The sequence below is a fragment of the Anabrus simplex genome, chromosome 13 (assembly GCF_040414725.1).
Source record: "Anabrus simplex isolate iqAnaSimp1 chromosome 13, ASM4041472v1, whole genome shotgun sequence".
NCBI lineage: Eukaryota > Metazoa > Arthropoda > Insecta > Orthoptera > Tettigoniidae > Anabrus > Anabrus simplex.
Window position 1 is genome coordinate 21,489,214 of NC_090277.1, and position 25,446 is coordinate 21,514,659.

Below are 25,446 nucleotides of genomic sequence, written 5' to 3' on the forward strand. Positions count from 1 at the left end.
AGATTTTTCAACAGTGGATTACAATAAGAAAAATTAAGCACTATTCGACAGGGAGCAGCTTGAAGGCAAGCGTAGTTGAACGCTTCAATCGAACACTGAAGCAGTGGATGTGGAGGAAATTCTCGGCGTGCGGATCATACCACTGGCTTCGCATGCTACCAAAACTATTAGATGAATATAATAATCGAAAACATCGTACGATTGGTATGAAACCTATAGACGTCACAAACAATCTACAACAACTTGCTACTGTGTACAAATTACGGGAAATGAAGAAAAAGAAGTCACCTTATCCACCAAAATTTAAAGTAGGTGACACAGTACGAGTAAGTAAAATTAAGCGATATTTTACAAAGGGCTATACTCCTAATTGGAGTAATGAATTATTTACTGTAAGAAAAGTAAAAGAAACATCACCGAGAACTTACTTGCTTCACGACTATCAAAATAAACCAATATTTGATGCGTTCTATGAACAAGAACTGCAGAAGACAAAACATCCTAAAATATACCTCATTGATAAAATTTTAAAAAGAAAGAACGTCAAAGTTTTCGTATCGTGGCTAGGATTCGACGCCACGCATAATTCATGGATTCCGAAGGAATATGTATTCTAAAAAAAATCAATAGTAAGTACGTTAGTATAATATATTTTTAATTTTTTACTCTAATGTCTGATAGATTTACCATCTTATAGTGTCCTCTCTCTATTGTTGCAGACTTCCCTTGCTCAAGAAACTGTGCTGTTTGTTTTGTTGATGTCAACGTTGGACATTACCTCAAGCAAGAAGATATTTCCATCTCAACTCTGCATAATTAATTCGAAACATTTGTGTAACATGTATCTTAATAAATTATAATAAACAAAATTTAACTAAAGATAACCTCTTGTAATTTTTTAAATAAAAAATTAAACTCCATCCTTTTTCCTACTCCTTTACGTATCTGTGTTAGTGTGACGTAAAATAAATCTCTTTAATTAGATTATCTTCCTAAGAGCAAAAAAAAAAGAAAGCAAGAAAAATATTTTTTTACACTCACCTATATCGGTTCAAAGAAATTTAATTCTTCTGGTCTTACAGGCTCTTCTACTTGTTGTTCATCTACTATATTAAAGAAAAAAATAATGTAAAATTAAAATCTTTCGCAATCCTACAGTAAACGAATTTCTTAAAATTAAAAAAAGTTGAAACTCACCAATAACATCTTCGTTACTTTCTTCTATCATCGCTCGTAGCTCAGCTAATAACGCGCAGCAGAGAAAGTAATTAAATTTATGAATTAAAAATAGGTGGAAATAAGGGCTATTGCGCCGTGATATAATGTCGGAGTACACACTAATAAAGAGCTGAAACTCTTCGTTAGTGAACTCCCTCATTCTATTCACAATAGCGCGTTCAAACGCACCCTCTACTTCTACAATATTATTTAATTCACATTCTTCTTTTAGTCTAATTACATCCCGCAGCGCTACTAGTTTTTCTAAAAGGCTACGTTGTACTGCTGACATTTCGAAACTTTAACGTAGCTACAGCAAGCGATTCGCAGTATATATACCCGTTCTAACGGCGATATGTAATTTGAAAAAAAACTAGTTTCAAAAAACCTGCCTAGATACAACATCTGCTAGTAAGCTGTGTAGCGACCCGGACTTAAGTTCACGCGTCCTTTTTTTGTAGCCTTGATGAAACCGTGGTCAAAGCACGGCCATGACCAGCAATGACCGCGAAAGAAGTAAGGCGTTAACCGGTTTATGCGAAAGCTGCTTGCAGAAAACATCCGGGATAGATATACACTACAAAGGAATGTTCTGCTTCAAACATATGTCTACAAAATAATAATTTTACACACAATAAAGTCGCGTCTGGTAATATAATGTGAGATTATCTTACACCTAGCATTAAAATTTTTATATAAAGCAAGTGAATTCGCTCACATCTAGAAGAGTACAAGTTCGATCCTCCTCGTTGGCAATCATAAAATTATTCTCTCTAGTTCGCTATTTTCACACTAGGCAACTGCTAAGGGAAGTGTACCTTAAAGCTAACTGGAGTATACGCCATGTCAGTGTGACGTAACGTAAACTGTATCACACTATTTAAAAAAGTGTGTGAATAAATATTAAGGTATTGTCCTTGTTGGCAACAGTGTGTGCGTGTCATCAGTCATGGAGCGACAAGTAAAGAATGAGTTTGGTGAGAAGAGAAACCGTAACATTCAGTGTAAATGTGAACTTTGTACACCAAGTATTAAACCTGATCCTTTACGTACAATATATTTCTCACTAGTAAGTGAGGCTATTACATCATACTATACACATGGCAGTTTACTTCGAATGCCACAACATCTAATTCGCTATTTACCATCTGGGTTTCTCTCAACATATGCCGCTAAAGATTTAGATGAAGCATGGGAGAAACTACCCTACTATGTAAAAGCAAAACTGGAAATAGCAGTCTGCAGCCCATGTGTCAGACATTATTGCTACAGAGGACAGGATGAAGTTGATGGTTTTGACGGACCGAATCCAATGATTAAAGACTGTGAAGCATGTAAGAAAGAATTTAATCATGTATTTTGAACTAACAGGTAAATAAAACAGTGTGATGTTCCACTTATTATTCGAGTTGCTTGAATAATTCATTCTAACCTATATATGCATACACATTTTTTTTTGTTTTTACACCAACCAAATGCTATAACCTTGAATCCTTTACCAGATTTTATTTTTTCTATCCTCAAATCACCAACCTGTGTAGGTGTGACAAATTATAGCTTTCACTCACACACTGTCTCAATTCAGAGGTTGATTAAGAAATAATTCGTAATATTTTATTTTAAAAGAAACCATGCTTTACAGTTTTTCAACCAATATTTCAGCTACGTGGCAGCACGTTCTTTTGTTTTGTTAAAACACTGTCGTGTTTGATGTCTTTGTTCACTGAAGTTCTTTGCTGTTGTTCTTTGCGGTGAATTCACGCTCCCCTAACTGATTCATTAGACGATTTATTATTTCATCTTCCGTGCTAAACATATATATTCGATATAATTTTTGATGAGATAGCACATCATGTGTTAGCCTAACTAATTTATTCGTTCAGAGATCATAATGCATTTTTTTTGTGTTAGCCATCTTGGACAAAGATAATAAGAAATCACAGACATGACACTCTCATGTATGGGCTGTTTGACCTCGATGAGTATAAACAGTTGCCGACGTATCCAACAAAAATGGCGAGATGTTTTTGTTTTATTCCGTATGTAAAAATTCATACTATCGCGTTCGTAACAACGGAATGTCTTAATCTACCTCTGATTTCAGACTTTATCCGAGTTTTTTTTCTTTTTTTACCTAGTACAATGATATTTCATAGATGACATTTATTGATGTAAGGTTAGTAAACAATGCGTGTATCTATCGTCAAGAATTACAGCTAGATGTGCATCCTGTCGAAAATAATTAAAGGTAAGTAGTCAAGAAAAATATTTTTATTAATTAATTAAACTAAGCACTTTTGTGTTGTCCTTCACTCATCACCAGTTGCCTAGAGTCGTTAGTAGATAACCTTCAACAGACAGGTTTTTGCCAGCAAGTAACCTTGTAAAGCAAATCCAGTTGCTGCAATTATTTAACATGTAGCTGTCTCACCTTGAGCAGTGAGAGGAACTCCACCAAGTAACTTTTAGAAGCAAATCTACTCACAGAACCTTGCCTTTCAAGAAATATTTACCTCTTACATAAAGACCTCTGGGTAAGTGTAGTTAACATTTCCTACATGCACCCTAACAAGTAAAAAAGAACTCTGCAAAAAAAATTAGTACCATATCTAACATGATGATTTTTGTCCTAATGTCTTTCCTGTCACCAACATCAACAATTCAAGAGGTAATCACTTAGGCAAGTAGGGTAGAATATATTTTTTTTTGATAATTGAGCTAAGCAGTTAATTACACTTTTTTCAAATCTCTACTAGAAGAGTAAGGTTAATAGTGAACGTGTTTTGCTCTTACAATACCTTTCAGTAAAAGGATACTCAATTACGCACCAAAACAAGTGATGTTACCTATCACGCCCACGCATAGCAATAGAAAGCTACCGCAAGGAGCGACATTCCACACTTGTGTGTAGCCTTGACAGCGAGAGGCGCCCCCCCGCACGTGCCTTAGAAAGTGAGAGGCCCCTTCAGGGGGAGAGGAAGCGCACGGGCATGCGCAGTGGCTGCCGCTGGTCCAGAATTCTTCTCTCGCAAAGCTGGTCCAGAATTCTTCTTTCTTATCTACTAAGGAGGTTGAGAGGATTGGGAAACTGACTTATGTTACAGAGCAGGGAGGAAGCGTGATTGACATAGTAATATGCTCAGAAGATATGTTAGAGGACATTTTAAGGATGGAGGTAGGAGATTAGATTGATTCACATCATTTTCCAGTGTGGGTGTTATTAAAAAAGGAAGGGAGGCACATAAAGAGAGAGCGAGATTAAAAAGAATGATGAACTAGAGAGAGGGTATATTAAATATGAATGGACAGAGGAAGCAGAACGGGAATTGAATAAGGCAATAAAAAAGAGTTACAGTTAGTAAGGTGTGGATGGGATGTTGCGTTGGTGGAAAGCAACATAGATAGAGCTTTGGAACTGATTTTACACCCAATCAAGAGGATAGCAGAGATTGGTGGAGGCAGGAGGAGAAAAAAGAGAGAGGGGGAAGGGTGGTCCAGTAAAGAGTGTGAGGAAATGCGAAATAGGGTTATGGGGGCGTTAGGAGAGTATAGAAAAAAGGTGGGAGTACAGAAAGAGAAGTTTTCTGTAATTTAAGAAAAGACTACAAAAGGAAAATCAGTGAAGGAAAAAGTCATGGATGAAAGAATAAACGGAAGCGAAAAATAGAGAATGTAGGACGAATAAAATGGAAAACATTGGGAGAGAATAAACATAACAGTCAAGGGTGGAAAAAGATTTGAGAAACCAAGTATTGAGGATGAGCAGTGGGTGAACTACTTTAGCGAACTACTTCGGGGAGGGGGGGAGGAATGGTATAGAGAGAAGGGGAAGATGTTATCTGGGGAGATAGGGGGTAACAATATTCGATCTGGACAAAGAAATTTCAAAAGAAGTCTTGGCAGTGATAAGTAAAATCAGGGGTAGGTCAGAGGGAGAATAAAATGGTATCAACAATAGGTTTTGGAAAGAAGTAAGCAAAATTAAGACGATGATAGAGGGCGTAGTGAAATTATTAACAAGCTTTTTTGATTGGAGTAAGTACCCTTAAGGATGGCAAACAGGAATTGCCTGTCCAATACACAAGACGGAAGGTAACAAAAACTTCCCGAATAATTATAGGGGCATGTCTCTGTTAGATTCTCTAAGTAAAATTTATACAGGAGTTTTAGCTAATAGATTATGTTATTGGGCGGAAAAGAACGCGGTTTGGTCAGATTACCAAGGGGGCTTTAGAAAAAGAAAACGAACGGTAGACAATAAAATGATAGACAAATACATGAGTATGGGAAGAGGCAAAGTGTTTGTGGCGGCAATTGGTTTTGAAAAGGCGTTTGATAAGGTAAATAGTGGGGCGTTAGTAGAAAAATTGGGTAGGTTGGGGGTTTCGGGGAAGATGATACGTGCAGTGGAGACGATATATAAGGAGGTCAGGTGCTGTGCTAAACTGGAGGAAAACAGGTTGAGTAGGCCCTTAGAGTCTAAGGTGGGTTTAAAACAAGGATGTACATGATTTCCAATATTATTTATTTTATTTATCAATGATATTTCAAAATATCAAAATCTAGTACCAAATTTCCGGGAATTACCTATAAAACCTTGAGGTTAGTCTTCAGAACGGTAGTTTTCGGTAGGATAATATGTGGGGCGGAAGTATGGGGGCTGGAGAAAAAGAGAGTATACTTAAGACAAATTATTAGTAGATTTGGTGATGGGGCTCCCTCAGTGCACAGCGAATGCTGGGGTGGAATTAATGTGCGGGGAAGAAATAGAGGTTGAGTGTGTGAAAAGAGTAGTCAAATACTAGATGGGGTTGAAAAGAGGGAAGGAGGGATGATATTCCAGGCTGCGTACAAACAACAAAAGAAAAGCATGTATACTAGAAAAAATAAACTATACTTGGAGAGGGTGGGATTGGGGTACATGTGGGACGAGGTTTGGAAGAAGAAAGTAGCTAGGGGACAGGGGGTGCTTTTGAGGAGGATTAGAGGTATATAAAGGCAAAAATTGTTAGAAGAGTGCAGGAACAGAGGATCACTTAATGTTTTTAATAAAGTAATGGAATTGACTGGGTTAAATATTAGGAATGTAGATAGTTTAAACAGAGGAGGATTACTATGGTGGCTGATGGAACTATACAAGAATAAGGGATTTACAAAGGGTAAAGATAAGACATGTATATTATGTGGAATTGCAGGCAATGATCTACACTTAATAGGTAATTGTAAAAATACCGAAGAGGTAAGAAATAAACTTTTGAGTGCCAATAACCGTGAATTATTAGAAAAAAGGGATGAGCAAAAAATCGTACGGTGCATTACCAAAGAATGGGAGAACGGAGGCGAATTAAACAAGTATTTATGTGCGGTAAGGAGAGTTTGTGAAATAAAGTTAAAAGAGGAAAGTCCATAGAAAGAAAGTTTAAAAAGATAAGGGAGTAAAGTGAGAATGAATTTGAGAAGTGTGCATGATAGATAAGTAAAATTTTTAGAGATAAAGATTTGTACGTGTAGGGTTGATTAGTGCGGTTAAGTAGGAAAAGTCTGGTTACAAAAATATGTGAGGTGTGAGTGAAAGTTAGTTAAGTTAATGACAAAAAGTTAGTACGTTTGGTTATATTTGGTTGTTAAACGTGGAGTTACATGGTGAATGTGGAAGGTGTATTAAGTGTAAATCTGAGTAGGGAAGTGGCAATATATTGTAATTTGGAAGGTGAAAGTGAAAAAGACAGGTCATGTTTTTAATTATATGGCAAGACATAGACGTATTATTGAAATAGTAGTAGAAAAACATGACTCAACTGTTGACTCACAAGTGATCTGGAATGTACTTGGAAGTATGTTAGTGCATAAGTAACATTAAGAATTGCTAAGTCAGTAGGTGAATACGGCGATTAGGAACAAGAATGAAGGCATATCCGTTGCGGTTAACTGATTAATAAATAAGCAGTGTTATGCTGAGTATGAAATATTGATTTTAAGAGGTCTGAATAATACAGGGCAGGTCTGAAGGTCATGAGTAAATAAGTGTATGTAAGAATCAACGTAGAGGAGTTTAGAATAATTTAATCATAGGGGGCGCTCACATGAGGATTGGTTTCCGTCCATGTGAGCGTCCACATAGTAGAAAATGTTTATTTATTTATTTATTTATTTATTTATTTATTTATTTATTTATTTATTTATTTATTTATTTATTTATTTTGGGAAAGGGGTGGGAGGGATAGGGTGGGCCTATCCCAAAGGTTTTTGACACAGGTGAATAGATGGAGATCGAGAGGGCGAGAGAGAAACTTGGGGTGCCTGTAATCAAACGTAATGGTGAGGATATAGCTTTGTCAACTGTGTAGAGAGCCGGACGTGCCGTTGCAGGGAAGGCGGATCATTCTTTTCCTCACCAGGGGGGACGGCACGTCCGGTCAGTAAGGTAGTAATGAGGGTGGCGCTCACATGTGGATAGGTTTCCTGCCCATGTGAGCGTCCATATAGTAAACTTAGTTTGTTTTTATTTTGCGTCCACATGGTAGATATAGTTCATACATTTTTATCTTTTTCTCTTTGTAACGGGGACATGTATTTGGGCCGAAAGCCTGTAATGATCTTCAAAAATTAATATACTCTATAGGGTAATCGTGTTTTTGCTCTCCTGAAATAATTGTTGAAATGGCCCTACGAGGTATCAGAAGTAAGGTGACAGTAACATGCTTAGCGTTGTCTCAACGGGATGTTTTTATCCTACAGCCAAATTCCTATTCTGACATCTTCTAATATTCCTTAAATTTGCACAATAGAAGGGCCTTAAGTTCTATAAAATGAACATATAGATAAGCGGAGCCGCTGACCTTGAAATGAATCGAACATTTCCTCCAACAACTGCTTTATTCAACATTGGTCCACAAACATCAAAGAAAATCCCTTCGCTTGGAAGCACATGGAAAATGGTGTTGCTTGCCATGCAAGCACGATTTACCTAAAATTCGTCATCCCTCTCCAGCGTAATGTCAGTAACTGCTCCTTTCTTGATCTTGTTTCGAATCCCCGACAACTGCGAAACTTCTGTCCTCGCTCCTCCTCCGGGTCACTGAAAGCTGTTGACAATGCTACCAGTATTACTGATAGTCAGGAAATCGTAGACCGTTGCAAAGAATATATTTCTCCACTCTTCTCAATCGCAGTTCAAATGTCGCTGAAGACTTTCTCGATGATGTTCCGCTACAACAATGGATGGCTCTCCCGCCAACATTCAAGCAACTGAGTGCCATTCTCAATAAACTGAGACCTGGTAAGGCTTCTGACGCAGGTAACATTCCTCTGGAACGTGGAGGCCTACCTCTCAAGTCCAGACTCCTTACTATAATAAGGGTAACCTGCTAAGTACCTGGTGACCTCAAAATTGCCACTATCGTTACTCTTTTCAAATAAGGGATCGTAATGTTTCTGGCATATCATTGCTATCTATATCAGGTAAAATTCTTGCTAGAATTTTGTTCAATAGCCTGCAGATTAAACCCACCCAATTTCTACCCAGCAAATGGTTTGAATTCGGGAGATGGTGGGTTCTAACCCCACTGTCGACTGCCCTGAAGGTGGTTCTCCGTGGTTTCCCATTTTGACCCTAGTCAAATGCGGGGGATATACTTTCATTAAGGCCATGGCCGCTTCCTAGCCCTTTCTTAGCCCTTGGTCACCATAAGACCTATCTGTATCGTTGCGACATAAAGCAGATACAAGTGGGGTTCCAAACCTCAGAGCCATAACAGATATGATCTGTTGTGCAAGGCTAAGCCTTTACACTTAGTGTTGTATGGCCCGGGAAATGCCCTCGACTCTGTTCAAGACCAGCTATGTGGACACTACTGAAACGCTTTGGCTGTCCACAGCATTTTGTAGATTTAGTTTGGACTAACCATTGATAAAAATGTTATCTCGGATTCATTTCCAATCATGCATGGATTGAAACAGGGGCTTGTGCTTGCTTCAACACTCTTCGCTCTAGCTGCCATGCCACATGGGACATCTACAGACAGTAAACGTTAGATATCTCCTTCATGGGAGTCTGTTCAATCTGGCTAGACTTCACTAATAAAAGCTCAGTATGATTATCTCCGTTACGGAATTGCAGTATGGAGACGACGTTGCCGCACCTGCTCTCACACCTAAGGAGCTGCACGAATCAATTGTTTCAAGAGTGCTTGTGATCGTTTTAGTCTTCCCACTAATGTTCAGAAAACCAAAGTACTCGCACAACCTGCTCTTGAGCCGAACCTCCCTACTTTCAATATCTCCATTAAGGATACTCAACTGGAGAAGTTCGACCGTTTCTTATATTCAGGAAGTATCTTCTGAATAAATGCTAATTACTCACAATATGATGATTGGAGAATTGGCGCTGCCTACTCAGTATTTGGACGTTCATTCCGTCATGTCTTCATGCACATGGACCTTACAATGCACACCAGTATCATGGTTTACCGTGCTATTGTCATATCAGCACTGCTTTATGATTGTGAAACCTGGACCCTCTACCGTCAGGATATCAAAAAGTGCCTCCATTTGCAAAAACTTAGATCTATCCGTAACATGAAATGGGAGGACCGGGTCAGCAACCTTACAGTTCTTGACACAGCGCGTGCTATAATAATTGAGGCTACCATCAATGGCCACCCTCTCAGATGGATAGGGCACGTCCATCGCCAGGCTTATCCGCCAACACCAGTTTGGTGAAATCTGCTCTAGTACAAGTCCCTTTGGGGCGTTTCAATTGTCAGCTCAAACATACTCAATCCTGAGATACGCTTACTTTGGTGCCACACTGTTTCCACATCAGTTACTGTGTTTGAAGACGAATGATCTAGACATTTATTTACTCGTGTCAGAAGCATACTTAATCATACAGTTAAAACTAAAGTAATAATCAAACTATTCACAAAAATTAACAGACAAAGGAAATAGACCAAATTTACTGTACATCTAGATGGTGTTTTGCCAAAACTGAGCCACACCTAGGGCGTTGTCATCAGCAAGCATTACATCTTGCTCTGAGCATTAAAATGGGCAAAGAGGACATTGGTACATATGGTTCACTGTTTGTTCTTTACCATAGTCGCACTTGCTATCCTCTGATGTGAAGCCCCATAACTTGAGTGAGGACTCAGCCCTGCCGACACCAGTTCTTAGTCGGTTAAAGGACTTCCAAACACTCCAGTATTCATTGTAGCCAGCCGGAAGATGTTCACGCGGCTCCATCCATTCGTGTTGCTTAGATTTCCACAAGAAAAGTCTTGCCTTATCTGGTGGTTCTTTCAAGGGCTTTGATGTCTGGAGGAAACTTTTCCTGGGTTTCAGCCTAGATTGAGATTGTTGGTGACCAAACCGTGGGTGAGTTTCAACGTTCTCAACCTTCAGTCGTTCTTGATCAGCAGCGACTTCTCGACGAATACTTGGAGGTGCAACGCCAGCAAGACAGTATAGCTTCTCAACAGGGTAGGTTTCAGGCATCCTGTGATTAATCTGCAAGCTTCATTTAGGGCAGGGTCCACAGTCTTGGCGTGGGATGATCTATACCACACAGGCGATGCGTATTCTGCAACAGAGTAACACAGAGCCAATGCAGTGGCTATGCACCCCAGTTTGTACCTCTAAGCTTCCTCAGGATTTTGTTTCTGGCACTGACTTTGTGTTTGATGTTGGAACAGTGCTTTCTGAAAGTGAGGGAGCGGTCCAAGAGTTTCCCTTAGGTACTTTGGAGTGAAAGAATGTTCCAAGGGGGTTCCATTCCTGGAGACATGTAATCTCCTTGAGGTGGAAAGCACAAAGCAGAGATTCTGATGGATCCGGCTTTAGGTGGTTAGCCTTGTAATATGTGCCCAATTCCTTCAGAGTACTGTCATGAGTGAGCTCTACCTCTTCAAAAGTTGCACTCTGGCAGGCTAATGCAAGGTCGTCTGCATATATGAAACTTCTTGTTTTGTTAGGGAGTGGTTGGTCATTGGTATAAATATTAAATAGCAATGAAGCCAGTACACTTCCTTGGGGCAATCCATTTTTCTGTGATCTCCATCTGCTTCTTTGTCCTTGAAAGTCAACAAAAACCTGCGGTTCTGCAACAAGGTTGGCATCAATATGGTAAGTTTTGAATCTTTCGTGATTGTAAAGATCTTATGAAGCAGTATACGGTGGTTCACTGTATCATATGCAGCACTGAGGTCTATAAAAGCTACCCCTGTAATTTATCGATTTTCAAAACCATCCTCAATGTACTGCGTGAGGCTGAAAACTTGTGCAACAGCATTCTTGCCTGGTCTAAGGCCTGCCTGCTGTGGAATGAGGTTTTTGTTGATAGTCTGGATGAGTCTGTTCAGTATCATCCTTTCAAAACCTTATATAGGTGGCACAGGAGAGATACTGGTCTGTAGTTTCTGGAGTCTCTGCTGTCCTTTCCAGGCTTCAGACCAGCAATTACACGTGCTTTGCTCCACAATTTTGGAATATTGGACATCTTTAGGCAGTTATTATAAAACTATAGCTACCATTCTTTCATGTTTCTTCCAAAAAAAATTATTTGCTCAACTCGCATGTCATCCAGACCCGCAGCTTTACCTGATTTGCACTTGATTATTGCATTTTCCAACTCAGTGAAATTGAAATGTTGCACGAGTTCAGATGTTTCTTCATCCCTACCTGCAGGTACTTTCAACATAGCTCTCCGGGTTTTGGTTTCTTGTTTTATTTTGCCATTCATGAGAAGTTGGTGGGCAATCTGATTGGCTGTAACAGAATAGTGTGTGCTACTCATGGTTGGATCTCTGCTCAGCTTCTTTAGGAGTCTCCAGGCCTTTTGGCTGCTCTGCGTCATATCCAATTCTTCTATTAATTTTGACCAGCTCTCTCGTTTCGATGAGGCTATTATATAAGTTAGGGCGTGTGCTGATTTAATAGTTTCCTCGCCCATTGGGTTCTGTTCGAACAGCTTGTAGTAGTCCTCAAGTTGCGAGACTGCATCCAGATTAAGACCTTCTATGTAACTGGTGCGACATCCACGGGAAATAGATTTACGAGAAGTTTTCTTAACAGCCTCAGTGAACTGTTCATATGCTTCAGGAACTGGTTTGATGTTTTGAACCATATCATTCAGTACAGCAGAGAATTTTGACCAGTCTGCTTTTTTTGAAATTGTATCTACGATGATAGGGAACATACTGAGGTCGGATAGCGGAGTAAAACTGACAAACATAGCATTGGTCTGTATTGAGACTTGCGGACTGGGTTCCATACTCCCTTGCTGCATTGTTGTGCTATGTTATTAGTAACAAAGATCAAATCTGGATTATATCCTCCTCTCCAACAGCCACTATTAAAAGAAGGTGGCACTTTACTATCATGAATAAGAGAGAGTTCCATAGCATCTGCCCAGTGTTGTAGTAGCTCGCCATTGTCATCACAGTGTTCATATCCCCATTCGGTAGCGTGAAAATTAAAATCTCCCACCACAAAATTCACTTTCTGGTTTCTCAAGTTCACTGGTTCTTTGAAGGAGAAATTGGAGGCTGGAGGCTTGTAGATCGATGTAACTGTACAGTTGGAAAGTTCAGTTGTTATAATTTCAATCTCATTCTCTATTTAAATGTCGTTGACAGAATCAAGGTTTCAGGTTTTGTAAATATGGCACTTCCATATTTGCTATGAGGTATTTCAGCAATAAGTCACCTGCCGTGAATTCTGGGTCGCACCTGGTTAATATCTCTGTGGGATTCTTGGATGCACACAACGTCAACGTTTTTCTCTCTACAAACTCAGCTCAGCAACTCTTCTTCACAAGATGATATACCTTCAGTGTTAAAAGACATGATTGTAAATTTGGGTCCTGAAAAGGACTTACTTTGATATTTCTTTGCTGTCATGTGAAATTCTAGGTGGTCACCTGAATGAAATATTTTACAAAAGTTGCTTCTGGTGTGAATCAGCCGTCTAGGAAATGTCCTAGTCCGTTACCCAGGGAACGCCCGGATGAATTTAATTAATATCCATGTCCAGTCTGGGCTACTAAGTCAAGATACATATTGTGAAAATGTAATATTTTTCAGATACGAATTGCAGCCGACGATGACGACGAATTCGTACAAAGGAATTTAGTTTTTGCTTTTCTGTGGGTTGATTATTATGCTAAAGAAAGGACACATCCATTTAAAATGTAACAGTGTAAATATGTAAAGCTACAGGTAAATACAATAGGCCTACTAATTCCTTACTTCATTTTCATTGTGTTGCAGCGCTTCTAAACAACCTATTTGAATGACCCATTGCTTCAGATGAAAAGTATGTAATGCAACTCGTAAAACAAGTATTTTTACGATATATTTCCATTTGAGATGCACGAAATATTTACGAACATGGCATCATTCCTGTGTAGGACTTGAAATATATGATTCATATATTTGCATATTTGCTATGAGGTATTTCAGCAATAAGTCGCCTGCCATGAATTCTGGGTCGCACCTGGTTAATATCTCTGTGGGATTTTTGCAAATGGGGAAGTCAAATGAACCGTGGCTGGATTAGAACGTGGAATGGAACTTACGCTATATGGCAGACAGAATACGTTGAAGACATCCCAAGAAATTTGATATAAAATTTTTATTTTCATCTTTCATGTACAGTCGAACTGCAAATGTAATATAGTACAATAACTAAAAGTCCCCTTTTTTTTTTAATGTGTGGTAGCACTCATACTGGACATCAGCACCTTCTCACGGCCGAGTACGAGTCGCTCTCTGCACAAAGCAGCCCTTGAACGAGTTGAGTCGCACGTCTATCTCGCCCTCCTCCAGCTGGAACACAATAGGAGCACTGTCTTACCAAATAATCTCCATCTGGTGGAAGTGAAGGAGGGGCCGGGGTGTTGCAGGCGGAGCGAGCGTTAAATAGTGGGCGAAGATGTGAGGAGGAGTGAGGTATAGGATGCACCAACATTTCTACAGGGCCCAGATTATTTTAAGATATTTGGATAAATCTTGTACGACAACCAGAAACTGTTTCTGTTACTTCGGGCCACTGAAGAATTCACTTAGAGGTCACCAGTTGGGTTGGATGAAGAAGCAGCTGGGCAGCCATCCTCTAGGGTACTAACGAGGCAGCTGTCACGATACAAAGAATACAGAATACGCTGAAGACATCCCAAGAAATTTGATATAAAATTTTTATTTTCATCTTTCATGTACAGTCGAACTGCAAATATAATATAATATAATACAATAACTAAAAGTCCCCTTTTTTAAAATGTGTGGTAGCACTCATACTGGACATCAGCACCTTCTCACGGCCGAGTATGAGTCGCACTCTGCACAAAGCAGCCCTTGAACGAGTTGAGTCGCACGTTTATCTCGCCCTCCTCCAGCTGAAACACAATAGGAGCACTTTCTTAAGAAATATTCTCCATCTAGTGGAAGTGAAGGATGGGTCGGGGTGTTGCAGGCGGAGCGAGCGGTAAATAGTGGGCGAAGATGTGAGGAGGAGTGAGGTATAGGATGCACCAACATTTCTAGAGGGCCCAGATTATTTTAAGATATTTGGATAAATCTTGTACGACAACCAGAAACTGCTTCTGTTACTTCGGGCCACTGAAGAATTCACTAAGAGGTCACCAGTTGGGTTGGATGAAGAAGCAGCTGGGCAGCCATCCTCTAGGGTACTAACGAGGCAGCTGTCACGATACAAAGAATACAGAATACGTTGAAGACATCCCAAGAAATTTGATATAAAATTTTTATTTTCATCTTTCATGTACAGTCGGACTGCAAATGTAATATAATACAATGACTAAAAGTCCCCTTTTTTTTTTAAATGTGTGGTAGCACTCATACTGGACATCAGCACCTTCTCACGGCCGAGTACGAGTCGCACTCTGCACAAAGCAGCCCTTGAACGAGTTGAGTCGCACGTCTATCTCGCCCTCCTCCAGCTGAAACACAATAGGAGCACTTTCTTAAGAAATATTCTCCATCTAGTGGAAGTGAAGGATGGGTCGGGGTGTTGCAGGCGGAGCGAGCGGTAAATAGTGGGCGAAGATGTGAGGAGGAGTGAGGTACAGGATGCACCAACATTTCTAGAGGGCCCAGATTATTTGAAGAGATTTGGATAAATCTTGTACGACAACCAGAAACTGCTTCTGTTACTTCGGGCCACTGAAGAATTCACTAAGAGGTCACCAGTTGGGTTGGATGAAGAAGCAGCTGGGCAGCCATCCTCTAGGGTACTAACGAGGCAGCTGTCACGATACAAAGAATACAGAATACGTTGAAGACATCCCAAGAAATTTGATATAAAATTTTTATTTTCATCTTTCATGTACAGTCGGACTGCAAATGTAATATAATACAATAACTAAAAGTCCCCTTTTTTTTAAAATGTGTGGTAGCACTCATACTGGACATCAGCACCTTCTCACGGCCGAGTACGAGTCGCACTCTGCACAAAGCAGCCCTTGAACGAGTTGAGTCGCACGTCTATCTCGCCCTCCTCCAGCTGGAACACAATAGGAGCACTTTCTTACCAAATATTCTCCATCTAGTGGAAGTGAAGGATGGGTCGGGGTGTTGCAGGCGGAGCGAGCGGTAAATAGTGGGCGAAGATGTGAGGAGGAGTGAGGTATAGGATGCACCAACATTTCTAGAGGGCCCAGATTATTTGAAGAGATTTGGATAAATCTTGAACGACAACCAGAAACTGTTTCTGTTACTTCGGGCCACTGAAGAATTCACTAAGAGGTCGCCAGTTGGGTTGAATGAAGAAGCAACTGGGCAGCCATCCTCTAGGGTACTAACGAGGCAGCTGTCACGATACAAAGACTATCTCGAGGGACTTGGTTCTTGTGTTGAAACATAAATATATTTTTGTACTTAATTGCTTGTTACCTACTCATTAAACTTTGTTAAAAATAAATCGATAAATCCACCCTCGTTTGTGGTTTCAGTTCAGACAATTATTGGGTATGAGATTGTCAGAGTGACCACAGGGGTTTCCCTTTTCAGAACAGATTTCGACCTGTCGATACCATTCCACTTTTTACCATTTGTTCTTTGGTGATTGGAAAACATGGTCAGTCGACACGTGGTGTTCGAATTGAAACGTTGTCTACTTACGGCTTTAATTTCTCTTGTACACCTATTCAGTGAGGCCTATGGAAAAGGTTGAGGATGCGACCAACCTTCGAGCTGATCACTCAACACATAAAATAAAAGGAAAGCTTGCTACTATTTCAATGTTCTACTCGGGTGAAAATTAGGCAATTACAAGAAATAGTTGGAGATTCGAACCTCTTGTGTATTGTCGATTTTGGTTTGGAAGTGTTTTCAAAACTGTTAAGTAAGATGTATTCGGTGTTTACTTTTGATATAAGTTGCATAACTTATTTGTGTCATCCCATTCCTGAGCTATTTTCGCGATGACAAAGATTTGAATTGAGGGCACGTAAACGTGTTTCCAGGCCCATTTAGCAGGTTCCTTTGTTACAAGACTTCGGGTGAGGAATGTGCATCTATCGACTTATTTCATCAACAGCCACAATTTATGTCACACTTCGGAGGAGATATTAGGGTCTGCAATGAAGACTTATCAGTGTATCGAGAAAGTATTTCACTCCATTGAAGTATGCTCTCAAGAAGGAAGTGGAAGTGTCACAGAACACCGCTCGAACTCACAGTGAGATGGAGTTTGGAATATTGCATAACAGTGTGCTCTACTGCCGTCTGGATGTGTCAGTGTGTGTGTGTCACTAATCGTGCAATGGGGGAAGTGGTTATCGTTGGACGAAGCCACTCGCACATTCAAGACATCAAGACGTTGTGAGAATGGTGGGGGTTACTCAAAATATGTTTGGTATCTGTTGAAAGGTTTCCCTGTGACTCAGAATATTGGCAGGTGTCAACCCCTGAGCATCTACAAGCCCCGAAACCGCCCTGTTGTAACACAAGACCTCAGTTCCTAGAAGCCAGTAGTCTGCACCCTGCTTAGTTAACGAGTTCTAAGTGATCCTTGTTTGGTGTGGAGAGGTTACCAAATCACTCTCTTCAGTCTTTGTGTCGAGCGATTTGGCAACTCCGGCTCCAGTAGACGTATGAACACTGGGCTGCCGCTGGAGGGTAGTGGTGTGACCGTAAGTATAGCAGTTAGACACGAAACAAGGGATGAATTGTCCCATTCAAGTAATAACACTGCAGTCTCCTCCTCTCGTTCTCGAACAGCGCTGTATCAAGCAGATATCTGCACAAGACGTGGGGTCTTATCTCCAGATAACTGCTCGCTGGTACATTGTGCCACATTGATTTCTCACTTGAGGCAGCACGTCTAACAAGGGAACATTGACAATGGCCAAGTCGCCGATCGCAAAGAAACTTGGAAAACACATTGAGGTACACGTGAAAACGATATCGGCATCAATTTTGGGTGCCAACATTCATTAGGGCGTTTACTACGGGGCCTAAAAGTTGCGACATTTCAAATTCCGCGCGATCAGCGATGAATATCTGCTGGCCAATGCCAAGCCTGCATACTGCGTGCTTGGAGACACACCTCTGCACCTCCTCCCCTCCACGCTCCAATTGGTTCGCCACCGCACGTCTCCCTTTTCCCTGTGCTTGCCGGCTGCTTAGCTGTTCAACGGGACCGGCTCTATACTTTGCTTCTTTTCGTACTATAATTATTGAAATCCTTTAAATAACGTTCCGTTTCACACATAATGATAATAAATAACATACACTAATATACCCGTATTTTATTCAAATGTCACATTTTCTTTCCTGCTAATTCCGGTGAGTTGTCACATTCGTGGGTACAACTCCGAGTTAAGTACCACCGGGCGCGGTCAAACGTGGGATGGGGAACTGCGTCCTATCTACGCTTAAATTATTATTTACTTCTAAAACGGCTTAAAGCTGTCAGTAGTGTCCTTTAGATTTGACATACATATGGAATTAATTAAATTAAATCGTGCACCACTAAATAAATCTCCCGCCTTTAAACAACGTTAAATACCTTTTTATGTAAAGAAATGACGTGCCCGGGTAGAGGATCTCATTGAATGTAATGAGATTCGGTACCTCGGGATATCAAAACCTGGTTATAGGTCCAGATCTTCATTTTATCTCCCCTTCCCCCCACCCCATCCCCACCCATTTTGTGTACGCTAGCAGTTATGTCATAACGAAATGACATCGCGGACGGCAACAACAACAATTATAAACTCCGAGTTTGAAACTACTGGTATTTTCCGTATTGCGTACTCTGGTATAAGGAATAGGCCTATAGGTAGAATGTTTTTATTTGTGCTTGTACTGAACGATTTATTTATGTTTTGCAGTGACAGGCACAACACATTTCAATTGCAGCAATGGTTGTCGAATATAAATACATTTAATGCATAAGCATAGTATGACATGGAATGTAGTAAAGTTTGACGTAATAAGAAAAGCCTTGAAAAATAAAAAAGATGTGCATTTATATATGCAGTAGATATACAGTAATCACAGGCAGGCCTGTAGTCTTACTGTACCGGTACTTTTGCGTTATAGCTGACGAAGGTCTATGTATTCAACAAGTACCGATATTAAAGTATCACACTTCTGGGTATATAAGCAAAAAGTTAAATGGCTATTGTACGAACTGGTACTACAACAACAAACAATTACAAGGCAACACAATAAATTACTCCGTATAGGCCTACATTACATCGGGCAAACTCCCCGCCAGTAACTGATAGTAAACAAAAACAATCTTCGGTCCATTCGAAACATTAAAAAATAGTGAAAAGAAAACCGAAACAAAACACAATTAACAACAGGCGCCATTTTTTTGCTTTACGTCGCACCGACATAGATAGGTTTTATGGCGGCGATGGGAGAGGAATGGCCTAGGAGTCGGAAGGAAGCGGCCGTAGCCTTAATTAAGGTACAACCTGGTGTGAAAATGGGAAACCACGCAAAACCATCTTCAGGGTTGCCGACAGTGGGATTCGAACCCACAATCTCCCGGATGCAATCTCACAGTCGTGCGCCTCTAACCGCACGGCCAACTCGCCAGGTGCAAACGTTTTCATAAACATTTCAGAAAACTTAAACTGACTAATACAATGTGGAAATTACAAAGGAGAGATATGAGGTAGGCTGATAGATTACCCAAAGTGTAGCACCGGTTCTCTTCGAAAGCTAAGAAAACGGGCTGGCGAGGGGGAAGGGAAACGTGCGGTGGCGAACCAATTGGAGCGTGGAGGGGAGGAGGTGCAGAGGCGTGTCTCCAAGCACGCCGTGTGCAAGCTTAGCATTGGCCAGCAGGTATTCATCGCTGATCGCGCGGAATTTGAAATGTCGCAACTTTTAGGCCCCGTGGTTAACGCCCTAATGAATGTTGGCACCAAAAATTGATGCCGACATCGTTTTTACGTGTACCTCAATGTGTTTTCAAAGTTTCATCGCGATCGACGATTTAACCATTGGCGATGTTTCCTTGTATCAGTCGAACCTCGATATCTCGAAACTCCATTTCTTGAATTTTCAGTATCTTGATGTCACTTAAATTTCCCTCGTCGTTCGTGCTATTCTTCGTATGTATTTATTTCTCTATTATTCGAAATTCGGCTATACGAATTCCTCGATTTCTTGAAGCAAACATTTCCTCCCTTGAAGCAAAAATACTCAGTAACTCGAAATTTGTACAACAATAACCGTGGAACACGGAATTTGTGGATTGTGAGGAATGGTTTAAAAGCAAAGAAAGGTTTACAGTGATGCTGGGAGCTAATATGACGAGAACCGAAGAACTAAAACTTCTAGTGATCGAAAGATCGGCGAAGCCTCGCTGTTTCTCGGGTGTGAATAATTACCAGTTGCGTACGAAAACAACCCGCAAAGTCGCGGATGACAAGCTCCATTTACGAATCTCGACTGAGTTAATTGAAGAGAAGTTTCAACGTGATAGGAGGAAAGGTTTAAAGTAACAGAGGCGACGAACGGGTTTTTTCCAAAGGTAGGTTCCTTGTTTCACTACTGAATGTAATGTATCCAGTGTTTTAAAAAGTTGCTGTAATAAGGGTTGTAATTAAAGTTATGGTGTAAAATAGAATTTGTTTGTGTATTCTTCAATACTGTTAAAAATAATGTTTTCAGTATAAGCCCATAGATACATATGATTCAATTATGTGCTATAAATGTTCAAGAACTGCATTTTCTACTCTATGTCTCGAAATTTTGATAACTCGATGTAAAATTTAGCTACAGAGGTGATTCAAGACATCGAAATTCCACTGTATGAGCTGTGTTCCACACCTCGTATCTGCCTTCTAGGAACGCATAGTGAGGTGGAGGTGGGAACATGTCTCATTTAAGAAAACGTACGCTTTACAAGTTTCCCTTGTAGCCAATTGAAGAAGCTCGCATGTTTCCTAAGATATATTTGCAGCTAACTGTGCTGGTTTCGTTACAGGAACATACACATTAGACGTGAAAAAATAATGTAACTTTTTATGACTTTTCTGGTCCTCGTACCCTTAAGCTCATTAGTTAACCATATGAAGTTTCCTAATAATAATAATAATAATAATAATAATAATAATAATAATAATAATAATAATAATAATAATAACAATAATAATAATAATAATCGTATGGCTTTAGGTACCGTAGAGGGGTTATAACAGCTCCATTAGCGCTCCGGGCGGAGGCAAGCAACACTATGTCCCGCCATGATATGAATGTACCAGCTAACGACAACAGCTGTCTGTGTAATCTGCATGTGCGCCAAGTTCTTCTTTAATTGAAGTTATTCTATAATTTGGCTTTTTATTCTAGACTGAATATGCCTTTCTGTTTCACATGCTTTTGTTCGAGAAAAAAAGGATCTTATTTCAGGTAAGTTCATTTCTTTTCTATTATATGATAGTGCGTGTATTGAAATCTCATCTTAATTTTCGCCACTGTAAAGCACGAATTCTCGTCACAGGTTCTCACTAGAAGACAAATGGCTGAAGAGACAGTGAAGAGAGTCAAGTGGTATCTCAAGCAGCAAGGTACTCCTCTCTGTTCAGAACATGTGTGTGGGTGTCCAACACTTGTACCATTTCTCTACGGGATCGGTGTGTACTTAATGACAGGAGACGTTAGCTGCACAAGCGATTAGCGATCATTTACAAATGCACTTTTCATGCGTACATAATATAATATGGGAAGAAACAGAAATAATCCCAATGCAGAGTAATTCAGATGAGCATACAGGGAATGTTTACTGGGACAGATTGAGCCATCGACAGAAGTGATGCTTCTGTTATCTATGTATCACGGTTCCTTCAGATGGCACCATCTCTACTTTGCTGTGGTACAAATCGCGAGTCACTCACCAAGTATTCTGAGTACACAGCAGGAAATGTCATCCTGAGATGTCTGAACGTTATGTTTGCTCAGCATTCCCAAGAGAAGAAAGAATTTACTGCCTATAGAGATCTTTATCCAGCTCATGATATTGTGAAATTGTCGCGTGACTGTTCACATCGCGAAGATGTAACATAAGCAGTAAATTAAAGTTACAGAATGAAATTCTCTCGTCAGTTGCATGGCAGTTGTTCTACAATAACGATAATGTATTTACTGCTACCGGTTAATTACACCAGCATGACAACTTATTATTTTAAATTAGACATCACCACAGGTACAGAGTTATTACGCAAGAACTGAAAAGAGTTACCATGTGGCAGATGTACCAAAAAATGTATACTTTTCATGGGACAATGAATCAGAACTAGAAAATACGTCTCGGTTCATGTGAATGAGAGAGCTGTTTCGAATCGAGAAATGTGATCAATGTAAAATTGAAGCTCTTTATTGTAAATATTATTTCCAGTGTGTTTTAAAACGTTACATAGAAAGGTTGTTCCGAAATGTATCATAAATCATTCACACGCGTTTAATTTTCTTGCCATCCTAATCCGTAATATTTCACAGTACACTCTCCTGCATGTAGAGAAAATGAAGAAGCGTGGATATATCCACATAAAGCATTTATTTATTTAATAATTCTCAACAATATATCGCTTCATAGAAAAACAAACTCTTACGTATTACGTTTCTTCTATTTTTAGTTACCGGTACAGTACATTGCGATTCTTTAGCGAACCTCTGCTTAATGAAAACGTTACGTATCAAATAGTTACGCTTTACATCCGGTATCATCAACTCAATCTCTAACTGTTATACCTAATTAAATAAGATCTGTGTGTAAATGTCTGCTTTTCCCGCTCTGTTCCGCACTCGCTTACACAGCGCTCCGCCTACGAGGTACGTCACCAGTTCAACTTTCTTCAAAGATTTCAGCGTGATAGCGTGATTCTAGCTCTACGACAATTCTGAGGGTATTTCTTCCACAGACGAACAGATATATGGCTGCAACCACAGCTGAGAACCAGCGGTTAACACTGTACCACAGCAATGTAAGCGGGAGATGGACAAAATATGGATTTGGATCGTTGAAGGTGAAAATGGGCAATAGTTCCCTTTTCACAAAATATCTGGGCTTGAGGCTGAAAACAATATCGACCCCATGTGAAAATCGAAACCTTATTCTTACTAATTACAATAAAACGAAAATATAATGTCGTCAGTCTGTACTACCAGTTCCTGGTGCCACCTGCTGGCAGCGATACGAAAACACGTTAGGATCTTGGGGAGGCGCGATGTGGACTCTGCAGGTCCGTGTAACTGTGAGTTGTGAACTGGGTTTCATGACACCAAATCATCTGACATGTGTCAGTGCCCTGCTCTGAGCAACACTTACCGTCGCTCTGGCACGCTTCTAGACAAAAACCATGTGATGAGTTATTTTACACTTAATTACTGTAAATAATTAGAGTTAGGTCAAATCACTCCTCTTCTTTATGTATCTTGTGTACGTTCCTTACATTTATGTAGGCATCTGATACGAGTAATGTTGATAACTTATAGACAGAGGAATGGAGCAAAGACATGAGAATAACTAAGATATAATAGTGGAAGAGAGAGACGTTGCAGGAATTAGATAGAAAAAGCACACTGTGCACAGTGATATCTCTCACCATTCACACGGGCAAGATAAACACCTTAAGAGGACACACACAAATTGCGATCTACTTCAGACGATCCCGTGATTTGTAGTACATCCGTTGCAAACAGTGGACACACACAAATTACGATCTAATTCAGTCGATCACGTGATGTGTAGTACGTACATTCCAAACAGTGGAAACACACAAATTACGATCTACTTCAGAAGATCACATGATTTGGAGTACATACATTCCAAACAGTGGAAACACACAAAATGCAATCTACTTCAGAAGATCACGTGATTTGTAGTACGGACATTTCAAACAGTGGACACACACAAATTACGATCTCACTCAAACGATCACATGATTTACAGTACATACATTCCAAAATGTTGTTATTCGGTGACAGAAATAATACAATATGCCAGTATTAACATTAGTGTCACAGATCAAACAGATAGTTCTTTCCACGAGTTTAATATCGTATCGTCTTTCACACACATCGTTTCAACTCCACCCTCATACCAACAATCACCATAAATTTATTAACCTAAGTCACATCATATATATTTGTATTTATATTTACTTCGTGCATAACAATTACAGTCAAAACATAACTTGAGATAAGCTAGATGTTCTTTGATTAGCATCTACCTCGCTCTTAAAGATGGCGCAACAGATACGCCCGGTTCACAATTAAATACCGTGAGAGATTTGAGGCGTAGATCGCGACTAGGAAAGGCCAAAGATAAACAGCCTGAACTGGTAAGGAGCCTCATTACCAATTAAAAATAGTAAGAGACTAATACTTCTTCTTCTTCTTCATAGTACCGTATCAGGTCCCCCTGACGTTGGCGATCACTGTGGCGAATGCAGAACGATCTCTTGCTAGGTGGAAAAGTCTTTCAACACTGTGAATTCCAGTCCAGTCTTTGATGTTTCCAAGCCATGATGTTCGCCTCCTCCCGACACCTCTTCGACCCTGTATTTCGCCTTGTACAATCCGCTGTAAGATGAGGTAACGGTCATTTCTAAGGATGTGGCCAAGGTAAGAGATCTTCCGGAATTTTATTGTTTGAACGAGTTCCCGACTTGCTCTTGCCCTTCTGAGTACTTCTTGGTTCGTTAGTCGTGCAATTCAAGTACACGTAATGAGGGTTTATTAATATCGTAAAATAAAGGTAAAAGGAAAAAATAAAATAAATCAATTAAGAGGAAAAGAACGGATACATACATGAGTAGACTTGGTCCAGTTGATGACATAAGACTGTTATGTGAGCATGACGTTATCACACCCCAAGATAAAATTAAACTTTCGGCGAGCTCACTCAGTTAAATACAATATCATTATTGAATATGCCAGTATTAACATTAGTGTCACAGATCAAACAGATCGTTCTTTCCACGAGTTTCATATCGTATCGTCTTTCACACACATCGTTTCAACTCCACCCTCATACCAACAATCACCATAGATCGTCAAACACGCACGCATCAAGAAGAAAAACTCCGAGCAGGAAAATAATATATGTAAGATATCAGCATGGCACAAAGAGAAACATCTCTGGACCAAGGAAACAACATAAATAACCAAAGGGAAAACCCCAGGCATGCACATAGCGTAAATATAAGAAACATAAACATGGCGGTCCCATGGGTAAGCGAGCGGCCAAGACAGGTGCGAAGGCAAAAGAAAAAGCACCGTACGAAAATGCAAAATTAAGATACAGAAACAAGATTAAAATGTAAATTTAGCAGACCGATACGTCATTCTTTCACTCCCTTCTCATACCAACATACGTGCACACATTCAGACACAGCCGGGATCGGCAACCAATATGAGCACCAGCGCCAGTTAAACGGCGAACTCAGTTTCATATAGCATGACTCCAAGGTCACAAAGGAGGCCCCATTAATATCAGAACTCGCGTGCACAGCACAAAGGAATTTAGCTCTGGGATCAGAGAAATCCCGTAGTCATGCAAAAACCCATCCGAGTTGGCACTTCGTACGACACGAGTGAAAGCTCGCGCCGACACGAAGGGCAAACAGTCATTAGATGGTGAATTACATTAGAATGCAGTGCACATGAAAAGAAGTAATATGAGACCCAAGTATGAGCATATCATAATTACAATAACCACAAGGAAACATGCAGCCTATTCATACTG

The 25,446-nt window shown here is 40.0% G+C and overlaps 1 protein-coding gene across 3 annotated transcripts in view; it reads right to left on the minus strand.

Annotated features, from left to right (window-relative positions):
* Window positions 1–13,861: 13,861 nt before the first annotated feature.
* The window catches only part of LOC136884905 (uncharacterized), a 119,676-nt gene continuing 108,091 nt past the window's right edge, over window positions 13,862–25,446 (minus strand). Inside the window, exon 3 of one of the 3 annotated variants that reach the window (XM_067157210.2) lies at window positions 13,862–14,042. In XM_067157210.2, coding sequence (XP_067013311.1) covers window positions 13,962–14,042 — 81 coding nt within the window. In that variant the 3' untranslated portion in view covers window positions 13,862–13,961. Of the gene's footprint in view, window positions 14,043–15,043; window positions 15,173–15,467; window positions 15,736–25,446 lie in introns of those variants that run through there. The other 2 variants (XM_068230113.1, XM_067157209.2) reach the window with 2 other exon arrangements.